The sequence below is a fragment of the Mustela nivalis genome (assembly GCF_964662115.1).
Source record: "Mustela nivalis genome assembly, chromosome: 3".
Lineage (NCBI taxonomy): Eukaryota > Metazoa > Chordata > Mammalia > Carnivora > Mustelidae > Mustela > Mustela nivalis.
The window spans coordinates 122,249,636-122,277,585 of NC_139022.1; the positions used below are offsets into that span (position 1 = coordinate 122,249,636).

The window sequence follows — 27,950 nt, forward strand, 5'->3', positions numbered from 1 at the left end:
TGCATATAAACCATGCAGGGAAAAAACCTCCCGGCAGAATGACCTAAAGTATAGAACTCCAAATTACCACCTCATTAAACTCTCTCAGGAGGAGAAAACGATGCAACCAAAGCTTCTTAAAATCAATTTAGATTCTCATAGCTAAAGTTGCCAGCCCTTTTCTACTTTGTGCATTTGCTCCAACCAAAGCAGTTGTACAGAAGAAACATTTGAGCCACGGGTGGGTTGCTCCGGCCCACTCAGTTCATGAAGAGCATCGTGAAATTTCTGGCAACACCCATCCCATCAGCATGCTTGGCACTCACCTTGCTTCTTAAAGAGGTTGCTCTGGACTATCTCATTCATGGATTGGACTTTCTGCTTCTGGAGTTTCACAGGGGGGATGCAGGTGTAGAACTCATACAGGAGTTGGCTGAGGGCAGGAAAAACAGGAGTGCAGAGGACCAGTTAGATCAGTGTTTCCCACATCCTGGCTCTTATAATCTATGCCCAGGCTGCCAGTATGGCATTTCTGGAGGCAGAAATCTTGTCCTTTGCCTCCCTCTCCAATTCCTGGCAAAGCATTAGATGCATAGTAAGCCTATGTGTGGTTACTGTTAGTGCTGATTACTAATGCATCCAAAGAGATGTGGAAACCTGAAAACAAAACCAATAGCCCTGAGCGCTTACATGTGTCAGACACATGCTCAGCTCTTTACATCTGTTATGTCCTTTAAACCTCACAACTGCATGGTGTAGATATAATACGTATCCCAGTTTATGAGTGGAAAAACTGAAGTTCAGATAGGTTAATTAACTTTCCCAAGGTTGCACAGCTAGGGGGCTCAAAAAACAAAGAATTAAAACCAACTTCTGACTTTCTTACCATACCACTCTATTTACTAACATTTTATAATTAATAATGCTTTATACATGTTGGGCGCATGGGTGGCTCAGTTGGTTAAGCAACTGCCTTTGGCTCAGGTCATGATCCTGGAGTCCTGGGATCAAGTCCCACATCCGGCTCCCAGCTCCATGGGGAGTCTGCTTCTCCCTCTGACCTTTTCCCGTCTCATGCTCTCTCTCACTCTTTCTCTCTCAAAAAAATAAAAAAAATCTTTAAAAAAATGCTTTATAAGTCTTAAGATCAAAAGTGTCCTTAATTTAAAAAAAAAAAAAACTATGAAAAATTGTGGGTTAGAAGCAGTTTGGGACATGAAAAAGGAGATCGTTCTTCCACGATAGAGTGAACATAAAAACACCACTGAAACAGAATTACAGCCCCTGTCAAGCTTTCCAAAATCGGCTCACTGTGTTCACTCATTCCTTCAAGGACGTGTTAAGCATCTATTTGATGTGTGACAGGCAACGTGCACAGCAGTGGGGATACAATAGGAGCAGACGTGACCCCACAGTCAGGCATGGAACTTACATTCTCATGGAGGTCGACACCCAACACAGAGGCAAACAAGTCAATGCGAGAGGAAACGTGCAATGAAGACAAGAAATAGGGAGTTGTATCAGAGAGTAATGGTATAGGAGCTGGTGGAGGAATTGAACTGATTTACAATATTCAGAGGTAGCTCCTCTGAGAAGATAACATGTAGTCTGAGACTAGCAGGATGAGAAGAAGCCAGCAGAAACCTTGGTATGAAGACAAAAAGGCCATGAGTGAAAACACTGATGAGATCCAAATCATCTCTAGAGTGCAATGAATAGAATCACAGTAACGTTCATGCCTTGGTTTTGACCATTATGCCACAGTTAGGTAAAACTTGGACTTATTGAGGGAATTTGGGCGAAAGGCATATGTATACTATCTGTGCAACTCTTTTCTAGATCTTAAAGCATCTCCAAAGAAAAAGTTTTAAAAATCTTCTATATGTTATCTTGGAACTTAAGCGAATTTAGGAAAAAGAAGGAAAGGCCATATTTGGTTTAGAGGCCTCTATTCTCACAGCATAATCACTTTAAACTAACGTGTTCATCTCATGAGAGAAATTCTTATTCCTGTAAGTGACTGTATGCTCTCTACAGTGTGTACAGGACAAGACTGGGGCCCCAAAATCAACTTCAAGCCCAAATAAGATAATGACATTTACACGAATTACCAGTTCTTCAACCTACGTGTTTGCATTCTGTATCATTTGTGTCATCAAAAAAAGATGCTTATTTTATGTTGGTTTTTTTTTTTTTTAACCAAAGTCTGGCAAAATGAAACTGGAATGTAAAAATCTCACACTTGAAAGCCCTATACGGAGTCCCTAACCATGTGCCCCTCCCCACCCCAGCTCTGAGTGCCCATGCAGAATCCCCCTCCCCAGAAGCACTCTTCTTCTCCCTCTGAACCCCTGGCCTGACATCAGAGCCCAGGAAAGTAAATGGTGAGCTCTCACCTGAGTAACTTTGCATCGAAGACCGTTTCCACATCATGGAGGACAGATGGGATGTATTTCAAAGCCGCCACCTAGGTAGAAAGTGAAATCAACATGAGGAATGCCCATATCCAATAACTTAACATGGTGAGAGGGATCAAGGAGAACGACCCTGAACCCTGGGCGCTCCTGCAAAGGTTGAAGGCTCTGTATGCACACTGAAACATTAGCATGTACTTCTGTGATGACAAAAGCGAGCCACAACTTCTATCTTCCAGGAGGCAGTAATGTGTATGATGATCAGAGACTTTGAAGTTAGACCCTTGCTGTCAAATCTTGGTCCTACTCCTAGTAACCGTGTGGTTTTGGACAAAACACTTAACCTCTCAGCTGTGTCAATGTCCTTCTCTGTAAAATAGGGACAATAATACCTATTTTGACTGGAAGAATTAAAAATCACATACGTGAGTCATCTGACAGAGAGCCAGGCATGTTTTGGGTACTGCCAAATGGGCACTGGAAGATGGATGGTGTGTTTACATTGTTTTGTGGGTGGCAAGGACAGCTTGGATGGAGTTATTCGTATTTTCTCTCTCTGGCCATTTTGTGGCCAATGGTGGGCATGTTTTGGACCACTAGCCAGGTTAGTATACTAGCTGCATGTTGTGGTGCCCTGTTTCCTTCCTCTGCATAAGTTAACTGATGCATCCAGAAGTATGAGACCCACCCAACCCCTTGCATCACAGCATCCTTACGAAGCAGCAGAGAAGACTGCAGTTTCGACAGAAAAGGTTATAAGTCACATGGCTGGAAAATAATACTTAGGCATCTAGTGGAAGGATGTATTTTTACAATTTCTTTTTATTTTTCTTTATATCCTAAGTGTTCCATAGTCAACATATATCAATCACCCTTTAGTAATCAAAACAAAAAAAAATATTGAAAATTCTTTTCTTAAAGAAAATCTTTCTTGTAATCATATACAACTGAGCTTCTTAATTAATATATATAATAATTATCACTGTTTTCTGAGAAATTTTAGTGGCGCAGACACCGAACACTTAAGATTATTCTGTTAAACCTTATGTCAGCCGTACAAGGGAAATACTATTTTCATAAATAAGGAACCTCTGGTGCATCGGGACTAAATAACCAGCCCAAGATCACACAGTTAGCAGGTAGAAGAACTAAGATTCAAATTCAGGCAGCCACTCCGTGTAAACCTTAAGTTACGGGTGCCTGGGTGGCTCAGTGGGTTAAGCCGCTGCCTTCAGCTCAGGTCATGATCTCAGGGTTTGGGGATCAAGGCCCGCATCGGGCTCTCTGCTCATCGGGGAGCTTGCTTCCCTCCCTCCCTCTCTGCCTGCCTCTCTGTCTACTTGTGATCTCTCTGTCAAATAAATAAATAAAATCTTTTAAAAAAAAAAACAAAAAAACCCTTAAGTTACATGCCCACCTCACTCAAATAGCTACTGTCTCTCTCTGTGTTTCATCCTTTTATTTTACCTTTTTTATAATTTTTTGAAGTCAATAATATATGTGCAATGTAAAAAACATCACACAGGATAAAGTGTTAAGGTGAAGATTGTCACTGAAGTCCCACATCTCCATCTCCAGCTCAGCCCCAATCCTTATACCCCAGATGGGCTACTATCAGTGAGTTTCTTTTCAGACTGCTTTCTATGCAGGAAGGCTTATACGTAAATGAGTGTGTGTGTGCGTGTGTGTGTGTGTGTGTGTGTGTGTGATTTAGATAGTTCTGCACCCTGCACCCTACTTCTTGCAGTAAATCATACAGCACTGATATATCTGCATGTCATTTCACAGAGTACACTCTCTTTATATCCAATCACTACAGCAATGCCCTTATGTGTACACAGTATCTTCTTTAACCCCTCCCCTACTGATGGACAGACTTCATACTATTTTCAGTTTTTCTTTATTATAAAACTGTTGTAAGAAAAGAGTTAATATATACATTCGAGTACCTGTAAGAATCTCTGTAGGATGGATCATTCAAAGACAAATTAATTCATCAAAATGTGATATATATATATATATATATATATATATATATATATATATATTTTAAAGGAAATGCTGTTATATTACCTTAGGAAGAAACAGCAACCAATTTCCTTTTACTCCTTTCCCTATAACCCTGCTAGCACGGGTACACAAATCTTTTTAGTTTGTCAATGTGATATCTAATTTGCAACTGCAATTTACAAATCATTGGTTTCTAGTGCATTGGGCACTTTTTCTATATTTATTAAATATCTGTATTTACTAAATTGCTTGTTCATATCTTCTCATTTTTGGGGAGTGATTTATCTTCTTATTTGTATGTGGAATTTTTTATGTATCATTAGAATTAACCATTTCGCAGTAACATGATTTAGAAGAATTTCCTCTTGCTTGTTCTGTTACTTGTCCTTCAGCTTTGTTTATCATATCTTTTCATTGCACAGAAGAACTTTAATCTGTATGTTGTCAGATTTGTCAGACATTTTCTTTATAGTTATTGGATTTTTTGTCTAGGAATTTATTTTTTTGTTCTTTCAAATCAAGATGACAAGAGATAACAAGATTCCAAAGCTAATGCTCTGTTGTTCCATAGGATGATGTTAGTTAGGTATTCTGTCAGGGGAAAGGGGCTTTGGAATAAAATAATTTGGGGAAACTCTGGTTTAAGCAAAAACAAACCAGTGAGCTTTTTTGCTGTTGTTGTTAATTGCACAACTTTTTAGAATTTTAATATGCTAAGACACACTATAGCATTCCTCTAGGCAGTTACATTATCCAGTGCATTTCAACCTAGTTGGTCAGGGCCATTTTTACCAGGAAACACCAAACAGATGTAGCAAAAACGGATGCCTGAAAGGCTGGGCAAGCAAAAGAATAGAATGAATGAGATGAGTTTGGGCCCGTGGGAAGTAAGCAGATAAGTGGAACCCACACTCTCTCTAAAAAAAAAAAAAAAAGAATGAGTCATTCTTGTTTACCTATTCTAACACCGTGCTAGCCAAATCTAATACATCAGTAAGCTGCACTTCTCCCATGGAAATACCTAATTACAATGTCTAAATTATAAAAAGATCCCCTATGCTGAGGCATATGCCCTAAAAAGAACTGGTCCAAGCACTCTCAGCAAACTGTTCCTTCATCCACTCAGACCAAAGAACATAGAACTCTGGGCCCAGGGGACTTGGCAAGAACCGCAGTGTCCCACCCAGCACCTGCATGTGCCAAGGCCCAGTGCTTCACACCCTGAGCCTCAGCATCTTCATGTGGTGGTAAGGGGGATGATGTGAAACAAAGTATGTTATGTACCCAGTGTAATGTCCAGCACATAGTAGGCCCCAAAGGCGTGAGTGCTGAATTTCATCTCTCAAACTCCGGCCCTCTCTCCCCAGCACCTGGACAAAGTACAGTATGTACTCATTAGAGGTAAGACCAAAGTGAGGACAAAAACAGAAGTCGCACCCTCAGCAAGTAGGGAAAGCCAGGACTGCATTGTCCCCAGCAAGTTACTGGCTTTCACGGGCTGCCTGCTATTCCAGGGCTTGGAGGCGATACTCCAGAACGGCAGTCACCGGGAGTCCTGCATTGACAGGAACACTTACACGCTTCAGCTGATAGTGAGGAGGACTTGGATGGGGCTGGGACAAGGGCTGTTTCAGAAGGAGCCAATCTTCCCAGCTTCTCAGCTCGTGGCTGGCAATAAAGTAAAACAAACGAAGTAGCTGTCACCCTGAGACTCTGAGGGTGTTATCAGCTCAACTGGAGAGTATTAAACCTCCATCTGGTCCAGGCGGCCTCCCAGAGAATTGGCAGGCCTGTGGTTTTCTTTTCCAACAAGGGCGGCCCGCCTCTGACCCAGGAAGTCTGCAGCACTGGCCCCAGGGCTCCTGTCCATAGTTCTCCCCTTCACCCGGCTCTCACACACGTGAGTGGACTAATAGCAGGTAGGTTTAGCAGGTGCAAGCAGCAAGCTCCCCCAGAAGGCAGAGCAGCTAAGCCATAGGACCCCCTGGGGACCTCCATTTGTTACATGTTTCTAAGGCCTGGAAACTAGAAACAGCTTGGCTTTCTCGACCTATTGGCCTCTTGGGAACTATGTTGCTTTACTGTTGATGTAATTTTTACTCTCATTAATTCTACTATTATATATAAAATGATATTGTTATGTCATCACTTTCATTCCGTAGTATATATTCCTATATTATATAATATTTAAGAAAAACATACACAGATGTTTATATGTGTGGATGTACATAAAGGTATATAATAGGATTATTAATTATAGGGTCTTAAAATAACAACCATTATTGGAAACTTTAAATGTGTCAAATACATTACATGCATGGCCTCACTGCACTTTACAATTGCTCTATGAATAGATACTGTCATTCCATTTTATCAGCAAGGAAACTATGGCACAGAGAGGTGAGGCAATTTGCCACACAGCTAATAGGCAGCACCGTAAGAATTTGTACCTGATTCTGTCCCACTGTGCCCCAGCCAGTGTGTTTTGCTACTGCCCACCTTGCTTTAAGGAAGAGCTTCCATCTTGACAAGTGAGGAGGATTTGGTAGGGGAGAAAAGGCTGATTTGGGGAAGGAAGTAGAAAAATAATTTTTCCTCTCTATGGGAATAATTTTTTAAAAGAAGATATAGTTTTTCTGATACCTCCTCAGTTAAGGATCTTCCTCACCACATATATCAGGGTTTCTAAGAATGAACACTGGGAAAACATTTGTTAACTTAGTGATTAGCTTATCATGTGGCACTGAGTGGAATTCCTAAATTAATCACCAACTCTGGACCCCTCTCAAAGGCTAATTTCAGGGGCACCTGTGTAGCTCAGTTGGTTGGGCATCTGCCTCCGGCTCTGGTTGTGGTCTCCAAGTCCTGGGATCGAGCCCCACATCTGGCTCTCCCTTCAGGGACACGTCTGCTTCCTCTCTCTCTGTAATCTCTCTAATTCTCACTCTCTCTCAAATAAGTAAATAAAAATCTTTAAACAAAACAAACGACCAAAAAAAAGGGGGCTAATTTCAGCCTCAAGAAAAGAACCAGATCCAAAACAAGCAACACTGGTGTCACTGACCCAGAGATAAGTCATAGGAGGACACTTGGGATGACTGTTACCCAGATGGACTTCCCCAGAACAAATAAACCTGGACTGCTAGAAAATAGGAACTATTTAAAAATCACAAAAATCAAACCAAACACTCCCTCAAACTCAAAGAGGGTTTGCTTTTGAGTATTTCCAGGCTCCCTTCTCCAAACGGAGTAAGAGTGAGCCGCACCGATGTCAGTAGACAAAATTTTCACCAAAAAGAGCATGTCTTGCAGTGATGCAAGGTTTTATAAGAGCTCTAGACATCTTCCTCATTCAAGATCACAGAAGGTATTTCCATCCCACCAATTTTCAATCCTTTTATTTTCACCAAGCACTGGATGGTCAAGGTCCACGGAAACTGGACAATGTCACAGAAATGCACCACAGCATGATCAGGAGAGGACAGCTTCCGTAGAAATATGGTGCTGTCCCTAAGGACAATACATGCAGCTTTCTCGGGGCAGTCAAGTTCCCCCTGTCTTTCAGGAAAAGAGAAGGAAAGATAGACCAACCTGTTCCAGCATACATATGTCTCCATGCTTTGTGTAACCCAACATTATGCTGGCCCCCATAGCTTGGTGGGGGCACAGGAGTTCAGTGTTTAGGAATGGCCAGCTGGAGAGGCAGACTGTCTGAGTAGCTCCCTGTGGATCACTTTATCATGTGTGGCCTTGGGCAGGTTAACTCTCTGTGTTGTCCTTTTCTTACCAAGAGAATGAAGGAAACAAAGTTACCTAATTTAAGGTCAATGGGAAGATTAAATGTTAGTTATCAGATGACTACAACAGCCTCACTGAAACAAAATATCATTCTCCCTACCACTGAATCCATCCTACCCAAACATTACCCCTAAGTATGGGGTATATGGTTGAGAAGGGGACAAGTTAAATAGTCAGTTTCATTTCTCCTATTTCGGGAATTCAGCATACAGTCTATGGGGCCCTTCACAAGAATGGACCACTTTCTTCCTTTAGTTTGGACATTTGAACATTTTATACCAATAAACAATGAAAAGGGAGGAAAGAAAAAGGCATCCTTAATTAGCTTGCCTTCATGACTACAGACCAAACATCTATCCATCTTTACTATTGTTTACTGTTGCCTATTGCTTATCCATTTGGAATTTTGCAGGAAAGACTTGGGTCTTTCATGAAACTATGCATTGTTTGTTGGTGATTAGGAGTACAAACTCAGGACTTACACAGTCTCAATTCAAATCCCAGATCTAGCCCCTTCTTAGTTGTGGTTAAGTTATTCAGCCTTGCTAAGCCCCCATTTCCTCATCTGTAAAGTAGAGATAAGAAGAGTATTTGCCTAATAAGGTTGTTATGAAAATCAAATGAGCTAACAATATATGTAAAGCTTTCAGCCTAATGTGTGATACATGATAAATGCTAAAACACAAAGCAGGGGAAGCTAGTATTTATTGTTTCATTTGTTTAGCAAAAAAATATTTGAGTATCTACTAAATGGTAGCCACTGGTTCAGATACTGGGGATACAAAAAACAGAGTCCCCTGCCCTCCTGGACACTCTAGTGGCATTATTACCATGTATGACCATCAGAGTGGCCAAGAAAGCATACTATTCAATACGAGCTCTTCATCTATTTTTACTCACACTATCAAATCAGAGCATTATGATAGACACTGGACCTAAAAGAGAATGGGACAAATGGGTCTGCATAATGTCACCAAATGCCCTTTCCTCACATTTGAGCTACATTCAATTCACTCATGTCTGATTTTGATCCTCTCAACCTATTGTCAGTTTTATCAATAACTCTCACAGGGGCTGGCACACACAGGGACTTCTAAGCTTTTGACCTGTTACAGAAAATACATGGAAACCCCTGTTCTAACCCACTCCTTGGGGCAGGTAGAACATTAACTTTGGAGTCAAGAGACCTGGGTACTTTCAAATCCTAGTTCCACCACTATGGATAAGTATAATTTGGAATCAATTATTTAACTTTATGAGCCTCCTGTGGACACTGAAGACAGTGATTCCTTGCAGATCTCTGGAAGGATGAGAAATACTGTGTGTGAAGAGCCCAGCTTCATGCCTGGCACATGGTAGGTAGTCAATCAATGGAAGATATTTTTTTTAATATAATTTTTTATTTTTTATAAACATATATTTTTTATCCCCAGGGGTACAGGTCTGTGAATCACCAGGTTTACACACTTCACAGCACTCACCAAAGCACATACCCTCCCCAATGTCCATAATCCCACCCCCTTCTCCCAAACCCCCTCCCCCCAGCAACCCTATGATCGTCTACCTTCTTTGAGTTGCTGGTTTTAAATTCTCCAAAGTTTTGGGTGAGCTGCTGCCATGCCAAATCGAACAATAGGAAAACTACAGGAAGCAATTCACAAATATCAGATGAGTCTTAGAAATGAGAAATAACTTGATTAAGATCCCAGACCTCACAATGGACACAGCCAAGAGTGATTGAACCAGATCTGCTCTATGTAAATTAAAGCAGGCATGAATGAGGGTTTCCACCATCAGCTGCGACCCAGCTGGAGGAGTTAAGTTGCCCTCACTGGCATTCTTACTCTATGCTCTCACCCAAAACTTATGACAGACACTACTAATAGATCACAGTACTCCTTCCCACAGAATCTCATGCAGGCTCAGAATCAGGACTCCAGTTATCCTATACTATTTGTCACCCCCCCCCCTTTTTTTCCCCATGGAGTCAGTTCTTGTGGGTTTATTCTCCCTGAAATTTATATCTAGGCTTCCTAATCTAGCCGAATAGCCAAATGCCCTAAAACATTTCAGCCTCAAGTGACGAGGTTAGGAATATAAATATCCTCTTCTTCTCTAGGAAAATTCTCCACAAACTTCTGTTTTATGATGAGGTAAAGAAGGGAGAGGTGTAAATGGCTAAAAACTATTTAAGTTGAAATATTTAATAGGCTCTATTTTTCTCCCTTTACATACATTGCTTTATTTAATCCTCTCAGTATTTCCTCTAAATTAGGCATTAGGGGTTCCATTTCATAAAAGGATAAACAGAGGTCCAGAAAACTGAAGCAATTTGCCTAGTGTTACATGCCCAAGTGCAGATACCCAATTCCCACCAAGGTCTCTCTGACATGAAATCCAAAGCTCTTGGTCCAGTAGCAAATGACAAAGTCCAAGAAGATTCCTTGTACAGAGCTTGTTAACATTACAAGTCCTTGATCCCTCTGCCCTCATCAGCCCACAAATCACATCTTAAAACGGCATTAAATCTTTAAAGGCTTTTTCTTACCATATTTGGATAAGGCTATATCCTTTGACAAATTTTCAGCAACCATAGAAATAGGTAGAAAGTATGTAAATCTGGAAACTAAATTTGGCCCTCAAAGTAAATTTTTTAAAAAGTGATAAAGTCCCTTTGGATGACTCTAGGGAGGAAATCTGTAAGGAGAAACCAGGATAACCTGGCCCAAATCCCAGGAAAAATAAGGCATTTTTAACATAGTTTCCCAGAGAGTAAGAACTTGGATAAAAGGGCTTAGGCCCAAGCCATAATAATCACATTAGTTTTCTGCATTTGCATTGCATTTTACAATCTGCTCTTTCATAGACTGTGTTTATTTGATTGTCACATTAACCAAGAGGTCTTAAAGATGAGGAAACAGAGAATGAAAAGTTAAATGACCAGCCGACAGCCATACAGCTGAGCAAGAACATCCAGGTCTCCTCAGTGCCACAGATGCTCGCTGGCACCTCTTTGCTTTGTAACTTCCTTTCTTTCTCCTCCTTTCTTTCTGTCCCTTCTTATACCTTCCATCCCTTTGTCCCTTCCCCCAAGATGCACACAGTTCATCACCAGAATATAGGGGTCGAAATTAGAAAGAGTAGCTCCATGAGAGCGTCTTCCCTCCGGCTTTCTCAAGGTCAGTGGTCTCTCTCTCTCCAGGAAGCTCTGCCTCTCTGAGGCACCTGCTCCTTTCTCCTCCCCACCAACTGGCTTCCTTCATTTGCCCGGCATTTCTGCTCTGTCGTAGTTCAGCTTCCTTGGAGCTATTTCACACCTGACTCACTGCTACAGACTTTCCCCTCACCATCAGTCAACCTCAGCCCTCACGGAACATCCTCACCCCTCTCCCTGGAAGCTCAGCTGCTTTGAATATGATACAGGCGGCGCGACAGGCTCTGGCTCTTATCAGATTTCTTCATGCTGTCCCCTGCTCCTGGTATCCCTTTGTTGTAAAATGATGAATGTTTGCAAAAGGGTGAGGGAAGACTTAAAAAACAATAACAACAACATCAACAACAAAAGGGAAGGAAAGGGAAAAATGGTAAGACTCACCCTGGAGAAAACGGTCTTATCTCCAGTAGGTGCTAAATGTACAGTGTAAAGGGGAGTATAATATAGCAGCTCAGAGCATGGTTTCTGAAGCCGAGCAGGAGGTCTAAATGCCAGCCGTACCCTTGACTGCCGTGGAGCCTGACAAAGTGGTATCAACCCCAAGCTTCAGTGTCCTCATCTATGGAACGGAGATCTGCACACCTATCCTGAGAGTCATTCATTCAGCAGTTACTAAGTATCAGCCATGTATCACGAGTGTTCAGTGTGCTGAGGACACACTGATGAACTAGAGCCCCCTCTACACACACACACACACACACACACACACAAAGAGGTAGCCAACACGTGTTCAATCAAAAGAAGCCATGAGCAGAGTGATTCATGAACTTTGTTTCACACCAGGGAGATTTTTAAACTTGCCTTGCCCTGATCCCACTGTATACTGATTACATTAGAATGTCTGGTGGTGGTAACCAGGCATCAGAATTTATTAAAGATTGACAAGTGATTCTGATGTGCAAAGTTGGGAACCCATGGCATCAGCAGTGGATCCTGCCTAGACAGACTCCTGCCTCTGGCTCCTCACCTCTGTTCTGACTGTACACTAGCACCTCATTCATCCCAGCCAGAGGCTGGGTGATCCCAGGCACAGCAGATTTTAAGTTAGCAACTAAAAGGATAATTCCAATTGAAAGGAGAAGGAGTTTTCATTAACTCACTGGTTCCAATAAATGTATTTGTTTCCTATTCATAGGGCATGAGGCAGCCCTTCCTGCACACTGGTGAGACAATCCTGTGAAAGTTAGGAAGTCTTCCCTGAAATAGCCTCTTCATTCAGCCTCTCTGCTGCCAAACTTGCTCAAACTTGGGGTGGGACTCCAGGTATCTCAAAGATCTACAGGGTTTGAACATTAGCATTGTGATCCATCAATTAGAGGACCTCTGTCCAAAGTATCTCCTGTTTATTGAGGAGACTCCAACCCCAAAAGGGGATCTGAGTTTATGGTCTGAGAATTGAAAGTAGAGCACTGAGGAGGCTGCCACCTCAACCGTCGTCACCATTATTACTTTTCTTTTTAAGCAGGCTCCATGCTGTGCAGGACCCCATTGTGGGATCCAAACTCATGCTCCTGAGATCAAGACATGAGCTGAGATCAAGAGCTGGATGCTTAACTGATTCAGCCACCCAGGTGCCCCACGATTGTCACAATTAGAGGTGGATCAGTTTTGACCTATTTCCCTCCAGATAGCAAAAGCTTCAGAGTTATTTAAAAAAGAAACATTGTTACCTTCACAGGAAACAAACAATAAATGTGCTTTCTTTGCTGTTTATGATCCTTGCACCACGTGGCCAGTCCAGGCCTTCAATTAACACAGGACTATACATTCAAGCAAACGTAGACATTATTTCAACATACTGTTGGTTATCAGATGACAAAAGGAAAAGAGATTGTTGTTGGGTTTTTTTTTTTTTTGGTTTTGTTTGTTTGTTTGTTTGTTTTTTGGTAGTATAAACCTACCTGCAAAAGGATGGTTGTTCTATGTTGACTTTTCATCAGGTTGTTGATGGATTCAAAGAGCCGTCTCATGGATTCTTCAAACTCCATCTGTTCTTTGCCTTCATAAAGCCTGAAAGAAGACACATCTGGGTCATTTCTTAAGCCTACAGGCAACACCTTTGAAAGTGTGTGCAGTCACAAACTTCATTTAAAATTCAGACTGAGGGGTGGGAGACAGAGACTTCAGCGGCAGGATCCTGAGAAAACAGTGTTTCCAGGCATCATTCACTCGTGGGAAAACCTCTGTCCATGCACAGAGCAGATACCCTCACCCTGACTCCTGTCTTTTTTTTTTTTTTTCTTTTTTTATGCTGAGGAAACTCAAAGGGATGAAACGCATCCAAGCTGAGGGGACATTAATAATTTCACCCTTCTGCAAGAATCAGAAGGGAGACTGTGGTGATCAGATTTCCAAAATCTCTGGGAAGCACCAAGGAAAAATATTTTCAAGGATACTGCCCTTCCACTTAGCCATTGCCTGCTTATCAGACAAATATGCACGTGCTTATTTCATGTCAGGGGCCAGAGTGTCCCTGGCTCCCTCATTTCAGGGAGTGTGCTTATCACTTAGTTGAAACCTTTGTTCCTCTTTATATAAAGGCCCTATGTTGTTACTGTCAAAAATGCAAACATAACACAAACACTTTACTTATAAAGTGAGCCTCCCCATTAATCCCACCTCAAGATTAGGAACTGTTAACAGTTGGATGGACATTCTTGCAGAGCTTTTCACGGCCTGCACGAATATACACATGCAATTTTTTATAGAAACCATCCCCTCATATAAAATCTGTCTCATATTCCTAAGGCTTATGGCCCTCTTGGCCCAGCCTTGGAGTGTTGTTCAGCCCTAGGCCTCTCTAAACAAGGCTTTAGCGCCAACCATGAAAAATCTGCAGCCTAATCGGTCACATCCTTCACAAAATACAGAGAAGAGTGCTCCTGTCTCCAGTTCAGATAAAGAGTGTCTCCTGTCACTGCCCCTACACAGTCAGATGCCCTTTGCTGAGGCTGTGGGAAAGGTGCTTTCCTTAGATAAAGCGCGGACACACTTCATGGGTCTGTTCGCTCCATCAACCACAGGAAGGGCAGTCCATCAAGCGCTGTCTGCACTGAAATTCCCACCCATCCTCTCACACTCTTTTCTCTTCATTCTGCTTCTCTTCTATTTCCTTTCTCTGTCTTTAAACATTTGTCTGCTTACCTGCTTGTGAGTATTATTTACTCACTGTCTCTCTGGGTCACTGTGTTTATCTCTGCTTTTCTGTCTTTCAGACTCCATCATTCTCTCAGTGCGTTAGTCACTCTCTGCCTCTCTTCTCTTTTTTCCTAACTGACTGCTTCCTCAAGCTCCCCTAGAAGTCAGAAGCTTGATGGAAAGCCAGTACGGAACGTTCCAATCAATTACAAGGACCCAGTGATTGCTGCTGACTTTCTGGGTATCTAGTTCAAGGTCATAGAGTCAAGGCTGTGAGAGGAACCAAGAGTTTTGAAGCAGCTCTCTCGCTCTCTTGCTCTCTCTCTCCCCCTTCCTCCCTCCCTCCCTTGTGCCCTCATCCCTTCCTTAAATTCCCCCGTTTTGAACCTTCTCCTCCTGTCAGCACAGAGATGTCAGCCACAGAGTATGTATTTTGGAGTCCATCAGCTCTGGGTCTTCAAACTCTACTTCGCCCCATACTAACAGAAGACCCTATTAATGACAGCAGAAGTTACTGCACACTGCTCTCCCCAGGCACGGTCTGCCTACATATTAAACCACTTACCCTCAAGACTACACCATGGTGGACCCTATCATTATCCTCATTTTACAGACTCATCAAACTCAACCAATGTGCCCAAGGACTCCATGCCTGGAAGTGTTAGAGCCAGAACTCAAATCTGGCCATCCAGCTCCTGGGCCCACCCTCTCGATCAGTTTGCTCTTCTGCACTTTGCTCCGTGATTTACTGCCCCTCTTCATTCCCACAAACCCCAGTTCCTCATCCACAAAATCAGGCCATAATAGCACTGTGCCCAAGTACTGTGAGAAGACCAGCTCACACATGAAGTCCTCAGCATATGCCTCGTACAAGCAAATGTTAGCTGTCATCTTGTTGGTAAATTATAGGGATATTACTATTGTTTCCCAATTCAGAGATAAGGACACAAAAAACTCCCAAGAGGTTGAAAGTTGCCCAAATACCATCAAAGTGCAAACTATGAGACCAGATCTGGTAGAGAGGAAGGCAGAATCCTAATTCAAAGTGGTGGTGGTTTCCTCATGAGATGACATTGTTTAGTTTTTCTTTGTGCCCACAGCTAAGCTAATGGATGGTCCATCCCCCAAGTCTTCTGCCTTGAAAATCTGTTACTCTTTCCCCTAGCCACAGCTGCCCGAAAACATCTACTAGGTGATCTCACAATCCCTCTTATGGTCTATAGTGTCTCCCACTCCCATTCAACACCCAGACATGGCTGCCTGTGGTGGAGTCAACATTATTTATATACATATGGACTTTCTCTGTAAGGAGTACTTATTAGTGTATTTTCATGGGGAGGGAGTAGGTTTCCCACCAGGTCCACTTCTTGGGAACCTACAGGAATGCAGCCTACAAGAATGGCCTCTAGCAGCTTTTTCCTGCTGTTTGACCCTGCCCACACCCACTTTCCATATCTCAATGGTCTTTGGTGACTCTTTCCCTGGAATCTGTATTTTTTTAATGCAAAAACATAAAAACGGGCTTTGGTGGGGGGTCATCTTAATGACAGCACCCCAGGGGAATGTTCATGAATTCCTAATGAAGAGATCCCTGAGGCTGCCATGGTTCCCAATCTCCTGTATAGTTTTTAAACTCTTGTTTGATTGTATGAGCTGCACAAATATTCTTCCAATAAATTTCTTTTTTTCTTAAACTAGCCCTGGTTGGATTTGTTGCAACCCTGTATGGTCAGGACTCTGCAGGGTAGAGGGGTTTCTTCCTACTACCTCCTGGATCTAAACAAAGAGCTATGGAGAAGGCCATTGAGCACCTAGTCCATGCTTCCCATTGTACAGAAGAAGAAACTGAAGGCCAGAGTGGGCAAGAGACTTGGCTTCACTGCCATCTTTTAAATGCCATTTGACTGAAGTAGGAAAGAAAAGAGATATTTAGGTTATAAGACCAAGTCAAGGCTATGCACTCGACTTTAAACTTTGTAAGAAACTGAATTTAATTTCTACCCTCAAGAAAAATCTGATTTGCTCTAGGTCACAGACTGTACCAGTGCTATAGCTTGAACCAGAACTTGGAACTCTTCTCCTTCTGTGCTCTGAGAATCTAACAGGGGAGGGCAGATGACACAGATCCCAGAAGGCCAAGCTCACGGGCATCGGCCTTGGTAGGGAGCCAAGCTGCTCCCTGTTATTCATGTCACAATTGAAGGACCTAAACACCACCTTCTAGTCCAGGGAAGGAAAAAACATACTACACCTAAGTTCCAGTGAAGATTAAAGAACCAATTCTGTAGGGAAATGGTTTGCCTTTAACAGTGATTACATCATTAAGCGAAGTTGTTGTGGTCTTACTTAGCAAGTGTGCGTGTGTGTGTGTGTGTGTGTGTGTGTGTGAGAATTTTTAAGCCTGGCATTTTACTTGGTAGAAATGGGAAGAAGAGCTGGAGAAAATGAGTGCAGCTGGGCAGGAGAATTGGTGCAAACAGCTACTTAGCGCAAAGTGCTTTGCTCTCTAGCCAGATTCCTCCACGTTATCAGCTACACCGCCCTGGGCTCGTTACCTTCTTCAGTGACAAAATGGAGACATAATGCTCACTTGAAGGGTGATTTTGAGGTGGGAAAAAAGGAGATAATGTCTTTCTAGTGTTTAATATTATAGCTGGCACCTAATAAGTGTTAAGTAAATCTCAGTTACTATTCGTGTTGTTGTGGTTGATTCCTAAGCACAGAAGTGATCATACTGGGAAACTCTCTCATCTGAGCACATATAAATAAAGGGAGTATTTCCAGGAAGGAGTGACTAAAGGAAATAAAACACGTAAGGGTTTCAGATTACATGCAAGAAATACACTGATGATGGGGGCCATTCAGCACCGTGAAGCCTCTCCTGAGAAGCTGGAAGAGGAAAGAAAAAAATAAAGCTTCATCTATCTGCAAGGCTTTAAGTGTGGCCTTGAAGTCAAGGGCATGGCAGATGTGGTTTCAAGGTCCTTTTTTAGCACTTGGTCTCTGTTATAGCTTAAGGAGGGAAACTTTTTTTTTTTTTTTTTTTTTTTTTTTTGGCTTCAGCATGCCTAGAAAGATGCTTCAGAAACCAGTTGATCCTGCCAGGAAATGAATTACTGATGGGCCCGAAGGCCCTGACCACAAGGAAAACAGGAACAACCTGCAAGGCGCTGTTCTGGGGCATGCGAGCCCAACCCCGGCAAGCACTCCAGCTCCCAGGGCTTGGATAAATATAGCGGTGCTCTGCTTGCATGTGATTCATTAAGGAGACACTGTGCACAGCTGAGCACTCGCTAAATGCAAATGGGGCCCCATATGGTGTGTACAATGCTTTGCACCACCTCTTCCATGCAGGTACATAAAGCCTCAGCCTAAAACGGAGATGCCAACCTCAGGCCAGCAGCCCAGGGGAGCCGAATCTAACCAAAACATCCTCGGGTTTGGAGAGCTAGCAGGAAGATTCACTTTAGAATCCAGAGGTGGTGGGTTTCCTGGCTCGCCACCCCCATTTTGTTTTCTATGCATTGGCCACTCCTCTGACCCACATTTTCAGGCCTCCTCCTGCTTTGTTCCCTACCTCTTTAAGGCAATACAGAAATTTAGGTAAGACTGTGTGGGTTCCAAACTCTGCTCTGACACTTACCAGTTGGGTGGCTTTGGCTAAGTTTCTTAGTCTCTCTATGGCTCAGTTTTCTCATTAGTAAAATGATATTAGCCCCATGAGGTGGTCCTACAAGCAAATAATGCATGCAAAGCAACTAGCATAGTGCCTAGCATATAGTAAACACTAAATAAATGCTAGCCATTGTTATAGAGTACCAAAATTTCTTCTAGATTTTTGTAAGCATTTTGAAGGGGGAAAAAAAAACCAACAACAAAAAACAAAACCAGCATCTTCATAAAGACTAATACAATTTGTTAAGCACCTGCTGCAAGCCAGGCACTGCAGGGTAGATAAATATGAGTAAGGCCCAGTCCCCATTCCCAGAGAAATCATGAGGCAGGCCAACAGGTAAATCATATTTTCACACATAGTGAGAAAAGTTGAATAATAAAAGTTTAATTATTATTGAGTACTTCCTAAGGGTCAGGCACCGCACTGAATTCTTCACATGGATTAATTAGTTCATTTGGGATAGACTATTATTATTCATATTTTACGTATGAGAAAAAGGAAAAAACACTAAAGAGACATGAACCAGGGGAACAGAAGAGCAGAGGAGGGAACGAGAGCTCTAGTGGACACTCACCACAGTGACTGCCTGCCTGTGGCACCTCTGCCCCGAGCAGCCCCCCTCCCATTCCATCCCCACGGCCTGTCCTGCTCTCCTTCCTTCCTCCCCAGCCATCCTGTAAATGCCCTGCAGGATTAGACCTGGCGCCCAGGTCTCCCTTGCCTCCCTCACCTGGTCGCATCTTCCCCTAAATTTGCTCTTGGCGAGGCACATACCTGACTCACTTCGTAAGCACCTGGGAACAAGGCCAGATTAATTGGAAGGTTTTTAAAACGAAAAATCTATTTTAAATGCCTCTGAGATCTGATAAAATTACTCAACAATAAGGTCATGATATACCATTCTGCTATTTTGCCACATGAGCAGAGAGACTTGTCTACCCCAGATGTGATGCCAGGCACTAGAGGAATACTATGGAAGGGAGGCCACTTATTTGGTGAATTTCCTTAATGAATGCTGTGTGCTCCACTTAACATTAAAGCAGACTATCACAGCGACTGTGGGCTCCCTGTGTGAATGCTTGATTCTTCACCATCACTACTTGCCTGCTTTCTCCACTAAATTATAAGCTTCATGCAGGCAGAGTCAAGGCTATCTCGGTCATACTATCCCCACGTCTATGTAGCAGTAGTCCTGGAACACCACAAGGGGGTTTAAACAAATGCATCAACTAATGATAAAGTATTAAATGAATGAGCTTCAGCACATTCAATGTATCTGTGCAGAAACATCTTATGAATCCAGAACTCTGAGCAGTTCAGCTAGTTCCAATGGTATCTGCACTAGATAGTAGTAATAGTCATCTTCAGCTATGCAGCCTTATTATTATTCTTCCCTTTACTACTAAGAATACTAGTGCTAATAGTTGTTACTTACTAAGCCTCTGTTATGAACCAGGCACTATACTAACTGCACAAGGTCACCCCACTTGTAAAAGGCAGAGTCAGAATTTAAGCCTAAGTGCATCTTATTCCAAATTTCACTCTTAACCACTAGGCAATACTACCTCCAGAGAACAGAGCAAAGTAATAACCAATTGCCAGGAACTGGCACAAGTCAGGGTGGCTAGGAAGCATCATTTGCCCAAGGGATGATGTTACCGGACTGTCCAGAGAAGCTAAATGGCCGGCTCTAAGCTTTCTCTGTTTAAGCTCTAACCTCAAGGTGATGGCTGGTTTTCCAACCCTCAACCCAATAATTTGCTCTGTTAGAGTAGGTGTGAATTAGTGACTTTACAAAAAGGACCATTAAGCCAGTCGTGGTTTCAGAAGAGTGATTACTTGGAAAAACTGCAGCATTCTAAGAGCAAAGCTGCCTGCCTCTCTGTCTCTCTGTCTTTCTCTCCCTTCCCCGCTCTCCCTCTCTGTTTCTCCTCTCTCTTTCTCTCTCTTTCTGTGTTTCTCATATCCTACTCCAACCTGGGATGAAGAATAATTATAGCCTAACCAGTGGCTGAGACTGTCTGAAAATCATCCTTGCGTTTATTGATTTTATTTATAAAAAGAAATGCTTGAGTGCACTAAGCAGACACTTTTAAGTCAAAGAAATAGGGTTGGAAAGGATTCATGAGAGGGCCCCCCTTCTGACTCACCTCTTTCCTGCATGGTCATTGGTACCATCCTGACCCCTTCCCCCAACACCAAAGTCTAGAGACCCAAAAGGAATCTGGAATGGTAAATTAAGACAAGGAATCTTGGTCCAATGAATCTAGAGTAAGCCATCCAACTGGACAGTGACCAGAGAAATTCTCTTTTGAAGGGTAACAAAGTTGAAACATAAGGCATTATTCTACTAGAAGAGAAAGAGTAGAGCTACATCTGGAAGGGACTCTTCAAGAAAGGGCTAGTATAGCTACATTGTTGCCTGTGTGAATTGCCAAGTTGTCTGGTGGCCCAGAGAACTCCATGCAGACTTCATTTAATTGAAAGAAGCAGTGAAGAGACAGAGGACTTAGACCAGCTTCTGGTGTCAACCCTTTTGCCAATGACCAATTATTTCTCTTCTAGCTGTTACTTTTCCAGAGTCTGACATATGAGAAGGAATCCCCCCTTAGGGAAAACTTCAAAGAAGTTTCAGTAAACGGTCTTCTTTTTATAGATCACCCCAGGGAAGATGGTTTGCAGATGAGAGAACAAAAGACAAACTCAACTTGGAGGGGTCCTGTTTCGAAAAAGTCTAGGATGAACATACAAAAATTAATGCAATCCCTGAAGAAAAACTGCCTCAGGTGGAAGTGTAAGCAGCCTAAACAAACAAACAAACCAACAAGAAAAAAAAAAAAAGAAGAAGAAGTTAACAACATGGAAGAAATGAAAGAAAACAATCCATCCAAAACATTCACTTTACTTTGAAATACGGCAACCCTGTACAATAAATTAATAGTAAGTAGGTAATAAGACACAGGCAAAAGCCTTGAAAAGAACTCTAAGTTATGAATAGAGTGTGATGTGTGTCCCAGCCATCCTTCATTCTGCTGAGAGGAGCTGCAGCCTTTATGTAATTTGGCAAGAAGAACTCAGTTGCATAATTCTGCACTTAAGTAAATTTCTCTGTTAGCATGAAAAATGGTATTCAGGGTTTTTCTCTCAATATAATTAGAAATTGAGTTCTCCCAAAACAATGCTCCTAAACAGAAACACACACACACACACACACACACACACACACACACACACGCATGCACACACACACAATCACACACATTCCCTCCCACTACCTCCCTTCTGTGGTTCCAAGACACATAAAGAAAAATATACATTGCATCATCTACTTGAAAGAGAAGCTAATATTCAGTAGAGTCCTTTCAGCATTTTCTTTTTAGGTCCAGTTGCTGTAAAAGTTCAGGTATAGGTTTGACTACTACTCTGACCATTTCTTCCTTCAGTTTTTTAATGACCTAGGAAGTGTCCATAATAACTTAAATGATAACAGAAAAGATTACATGGCAGAATGATTATATGCACACATACACACACATACACCCCTAGTAAAAATCTGGAAATCTATAAAAATTGATAATTTTATTACACAATCTCTTAGAAAAGAGATTATGTATGTCAACAGTCCCCTTATATGCTTCTATGTTATATTATGATCTTTTTAAAAAAAATTTTTTAAGATTTTATTTATTTGACAGACAGAGATCACAAGTAGGTAGATAGAAAGGTAGAGAGAGAGAGAGGGAAGCAGGCTCCCTGCTCAGCAGAGAGCCTGATGTGGGTCTGGATCCCAGGAACCCCGGGGTCACGACCCAAGCCGAAGGCAGAGACTTTAACCCACTGAGCCACCCAGGTGTCCCTATTATGATCTCTTAAACAAGTAAGTGCTACATTTAATTTTCTTTTTTCTTTTTTTCAAGAGTCACATCCTGTACTGACTGAGCCAGCCAGGTGCCCCAATACACATACTTTTATTTTTTTTATTTCTTTTTATTCTTTATTAACATATATTATTGGTTTCAGGGGTACAGGTCTGTGATTCGTCAGTCTTAAAAAATACACAGTGTTCACCATAACACATACCCTCCCAATGTCCATCACTCAGCCACTCTATTACATATAATTTTCAAAAAAAGTGTCTACTCTTCCTCGGGAGTGGATGTTTCTTGCTTTCCAGCTCCTTTCTACAATAACCTTTTTCCCCAAAGTCTTTCCTGAATTCTCTTGTTCTCACCATGGGAAGTAGGGTTGCAGCAGGGGATATGGCTCAAGGTCAGACAACTAAAGGCAGTTTTCCCTCTACAATTATAGAATCTAAATGCTGATTTTTCACCTACCTCCTGGTTCCTGGCATGGACTGCAGCTAGAGAGACAACTGCCCAAGAAATGTCAAGTTATGATTACTCTAAACTGTGGTCATGCCAGGAGCATCTGAACTTTGTCCTTGCAGTCTTATGACTTCCTGAGAAGGATAATGAACCCCAGGTTTCCTACTCAGTTCCACTGAGAGCCTTGACATTTGGTATGTGGAGTTAAATAGAATTTTTAACATTTTCCTTAATAATGATGTGGGTTTAAAATACATGCGCAGTAAAACTCTTTGTTTTGAAATCTGGGAACACCTGAAGAAATGTGGAGTTCAAATGTGTCAAGTTTTGCATTACTGAAGACCTCATGTGAATAATGCAATGGCTGAGAGGAAGGCAAGCCACCAGCAGAGAGCAATGTGACTGAAGGAGTGGTGGTGTGGGTCTGAGGACTGAGTTCTAAACCAGACTCCAGCATTAGTGTGTGTGGTGACCATTAGTAGGTTACTTTGCTCTGGGAACTAGTTCCCTCATCAATATGTAGACTACATTACCATTGAGGGAAAGCTCCAGGATTCTTCACGGGCTTCTATGGTCAAAGAGTCAGATAGGACATAACGATCATCCAAGACCAAGCTTGCTCACCCTGCAGAGTTCACCAGCACAGCATATGGCCCCATAGACACCCTTGGGTAAGTAGTCATGGGTCTTGATGGATCTTTTCATCTGCCGGCTGTCAGTCGGTTATCAAGTCCCATTGATTCCACCTCCCAAAGCCATTTTCTCCCAGCTTTATTGAGATATGATTAACATATAACATTGTGTGGGTTTAAGTTGTACAATATAATGGCTTGATACATGTACATATCGCAAAATGATTGCCACCATAAGGTTAGTTGACACATCTATCACCTGACATAATTAAAATTGTGTAAGACCTACTTTACTAGAAACCTTTAAGTATGTAATATGGTATTGTTAACTAGAGTGACCAAAACCACTTGCTACCCTCAATCTTTATGGTCACTACCTTCATTCAAGGCCCCAGCATGTCTAACCTGTAGGGTTTTCTGAACCCACCTCGCTTCCTTCACTCTACCCCCTTTCAATCCATTTTCTATACAATGGTCAGAGAGAACATTTTAAAAGCAAAAGTCCTATATCATCCTTTGTTCAAAATCCTGTAATAGCTCCCATTTTCCTCAGGATAATGTCCAGATGCCATGGCCTGACCTTCAGGGACTTGGAGATCCACCCCTTCCTAACCCTCTAGGTGATGTCCCCCATCCATCCATCTGCCACTGAATTCAAGCCACCTTGGCCTTTCCACAGCTGGACTGAGTCAAGCTTCCTACTATCTCAGGGACCTCCTTCCAGCTTTATTTTCACCAGTTACACTTCCTTCTCTTCACTTGCCAATTTCTATTCATCATTCAGGTCACAGCTTAGATGACATTTTCTCCAAGATGCCTCCCTGACCCCATGATGAGATTTGACCTCCTTATTCCATGCCCTTAGGGCACCTCAAATTCCTCCCCTTCATTTTACATGCACCCATGAGACTATCTGCATAATGACCAAATGACTTTCCCAGCTAGACTATAAAATCCCATGAAAATCAGGCCCGAGTCTGTCCAATTGATTGTCGTATTTCCAGGCGCTGGCAGAGTTGTCTAATGGCTACTTAATAAATATTTGTTGGATAAACACTTGATTGCCAATGCAAACTAAATCTCTACCATTAGACAAATATCTCAATTAGACTGAAAATTTCATTAGCAACACAAAGGATTAAAACAAGAACCAAGTTTTAGAGCCCAACTTGCCTGAAACCTGAGTTGGTGCTGAATATAAAGAAGAATAAATGCTGAGGGAAAGGCCTTTCAGAAGTTGTAGGCCCTAAGGCCAATTCTAAAAAGAGTTGAGAGACACCAATGTCATAAAAAACTGTTTATCATCTCTAGATCCCCAGACCTGAGGTGACCCGTCAATTAGTTAGAACAGCAGCTGTGATATTTATCTGGGTGTCAATTTTTATTTCTTTTATATTCCTTCATAGCACAGTGATTGGAAGATAGTAGGAGCTCAAAAAATATGTGTGTGTGTGTGTGTGTGTGTGTGTGTGTGTGTGTGTGATCATACCTGAAAGAAAAAAATACACGTGCAATGAGAATCTGAAGAGATTTGATTAAGTTTGCAAATGCAGGTGTAGGTTCCCCACAGAAGCAATGCTTTAGGTGATGCAGGAGAAGAGAGTGAGAGAAAACTGGAAGAAGAGAGGGAAGGGCATTCCACTCCCAGGAAAGCAACTGCACCGTTCCTATAGCAGAAGAGAGCCGAGTGGGTCAGAGGGACTGAATGAAGACCCTGGAATCTGGAGTGGAGGAAATCTGGGTTAAGTCAGGTGAAAGGAGATGGTTGGGGGGGTGGGGGTAAGACAGGCGGGGGTCTGCCCCCACAGACCCTCACAGGCCATGTGCAGATTTGTCTTCATCCTCAGAGCCATGAGGAGAAATTAGAGGATTTTAAGAATGTGAGCACCCAGATCAGGTTTGAACTGTGGGAAGATCATTCTAACTGCAGTAAAGTTTTAAAGACTTCCATTTCTGACAGTGGGGTGGACAAAACACCGTGGAAAACCTCTCAGTGAAAACGACTACCAAAGCTGGATTTCCAAAAGGAGTTGTTAAACTATCAGGAAAGTAAAAGTAAAGAAACGACAGAGTAGAAACACCAAGCAAAAGGGAGATTCTGGGTACTTAGAGAGCAATAAAGTCAGCTTCTGCCCCAAGGCATTTGCTCAACCTTAGCGTCCTTACATTTCCATTTAGGTGGCTGCTTGGGGAATAGAAGGAATGAGATCAGTCCTAGGGCCCACTTATTGGAGACCCTTGCATAAAGCTGGTATCCCAAATTGTTCTGCCTTCTTAAAAAGGAGGGTGAAAAGTAAATCTATTGCATGAAGGAGAGCAATGAGGAAACTACCCAGTCCTCAGGGCTGGATAGAAAAGGAACAGTTTTCCATTGAGATTTCTGAACCACGAACCAGTCCTCACACGAATTTTGTTTTGTTCATGTTTTTGTTTATTTGGCTTTGCTTTTCCATATTCATGTCCTTGCCTGCATCCACAAAGAGAAAATTTGACTTAAAGCGTTCTCCATTTTCTTTGGAGGAAAATAAAAACTTCATTTCAAGACTAAAGATATGTAACAATTGCTAAGGTTCTAAATATAGTTAGCTTTAAAAAATAATAATAACAACAAAATGCCCAGGAATCATGGTCATCCAAAATGGAGACAGCAGAATTAGACCCACAAAGACTCACCCTACTGGACTTATAAAGAATTATAATTCAAAGAATACAAAGCCTCATATTTAATATGCTTCAAAATAGAAAAAGAATGCTTTAAAATATTTTTAAGAAACAAAAATAATAAAAATGAAAAATTTTATATTTGAGTAAGAATAGAATCTCTGAAAATAGTCCAATACTTAAAATTAAAAACTCAGTCAATGAGTTAAATGGCATATTAGACATAGCTAAGAGAGAAATTGGTAAGCTAAAAGATAGGTTTAAAGAAATTAGTCAGAATGCACCAAACCAAAACAAAACAGAAGATAGAAATAATGAGAGCTTATGAGACATGGGGAGTGTGAGGTCTAACATACATTAGTTGACATTTCACAATCCTAGTATAATATTTAAGAGGGAAGTAACAGTGTCTTCTAAAATCCTTCTATTACTCACTGTAAAGATATTATCTTGAGATTTGATTAAGTATGTATGATAGAATACCTAAATAGCCACTATAGGACTGGATATAAAATGTAACTTTCAAATTAGTAAAAAGAAAAAAAGCAAGTGAGAAAATTGAAAGCAATTCAAAAGGAAAAAGAAAAAAAGAAAAGAAAAAAAAAGGACAGAAAAGTTAGAATGATGGGGAGGGTTCCCAGCTAAGACGGTAGAAATAAATTCAAAATATCAGTGATCACAATAAAATTTAATACTGCTTTATGGTTAACATTGTTATCAAATTAGTAATAGGAAGGGGCTTCATAAAACTGATAAAAAGGCATCTAATTTTTTAAAAGCCAATACGGAATATATATCACTATTTTACTTAACACTGACTTAGAATCCTAGCCAATGCGGTCAAATAGAGAGAAAGAACTAGGGTTAGAAAGGGAAAAACAAAACTTTCCATACTTACAGATGTTTTAACTATCGACTTAGGAAATTCAAAAGACTCCGCAGCAAATAGGTGATAGGAGGACAAGGACAGAAGCAGCCAGACCAATAGAGAAAGTAACACAGTACTGCAGGTATGAGATGACGAGAACTTTGATTAGGAAGTTGGTAGGGAAAATGGAAAGACATGGATTAATTGGAGAGACATTGGGGAAGGGAAGGTTGAGACTTGAATGTAGATTATGTGGGAAGAAACAAAAAAATGAAGTGTCACAAAAATCTTTTTTTTTTTTTTTTTTTTCCGTGTGCAACATGCTAGATTGTAGGATCAGTGTGGCAAGAGACATCACGAGTTTGTGTCTGGATATGCTAACTTTGAGTTGCCTTTGAGATATGAAAGAGGGAGACCGCAAGTAAATGATTGGACACAGAGATGGGGGCTTCAGTGAAAAGGTCTGGATGGATGTCTGGGTTATCTGCGTAGCAGTGAGAACTGAAGCACCAGGTTTCATCCATTCACCGAGGAGAGGGAATTGGTTAAAAGGAGGTGCAGACCAATCTTCAGGACTCTGAAGGATCTGAGAAGTATGAGAATTACAAAAAGAGTTCCGTGTTGTAGAAGCCAAGACACAGCATTTTGGGAGAGACAGGTAAGCAGTAACAAGAGGCCGTGGTTCGTGCTATTTGGGATATTCTTAACTGTTGCCATAATAGCATTATCTGTGGCTTAGTCACAAAATATATTTGATTATAGGAAAGCTCTTCATTTATATCACCCCTATAGTACCCAAGACCGGTGGTTCTTCCCTCCCCCCAGAATGCTCATCTGACAGAAAATCAGGAAGTAATAATTAAAGATACTATTTAGCTCAGCAAGTTCTGATTTGGAAGAACATTCCTCTGAGAAGTTCACCTGTATGTGAGGGTGCGTCTATACATACTCTGCACTCCAGTGATCAAACTGAATGACTTTATATGATCTGTAATATGGGTCTCTACACTCATGCATTAACAGATAATTGAGAAGGCACTATAATGATGTACTTTAAAAAATTATCCCAAATTGCAAACCAAAAATTCATGGTGGCTGAAACATATATGGCTTTAAAAAGTTGTGAGTGTTGTGATTATAAGATAATCAGATAAAAGATTACAGAAGACACTAAAGGCGATCCTCAATGATCTGGAATGCAGGCTATGTCTGTCACCAGTCTAATTAAAGAGTGG

The 27,950-nt window shown here is 41.6% G+C and overlaps 1 protein-coding gene across 2 annotated transcripts in view; it reads right to left on the bottom strand.

Moving 5' to 3' along the window:
- DOCK2 (dedicator of cytokinesis 2) overlaps positions 1-27,950 on the bottom strand; it is a 411,048-nt gene that overhangs the window by 298,260 nt on the left and 84,838 nt on the right. For both annotated transcript variants that reach the window (XM_082726146.1, XM_082726145.1), the window contains exons 23-25: positions 13,317-13,425; positions 2,376-2,446; positions 306-412 (exon numbers count right to left, since the gene is read on the bottom strand). In XM_082726146.1, the coding sequence (XP_082582272.1) occupies positions 306-412; positions 2,376-2,446; positions 13,317-13,425 (287 nt within the window). The remainder of the gene's footprint in view (positions 1-305; positions 413-2,375; positions 2,447-13,316; positions 13,426-27,950) is intronic.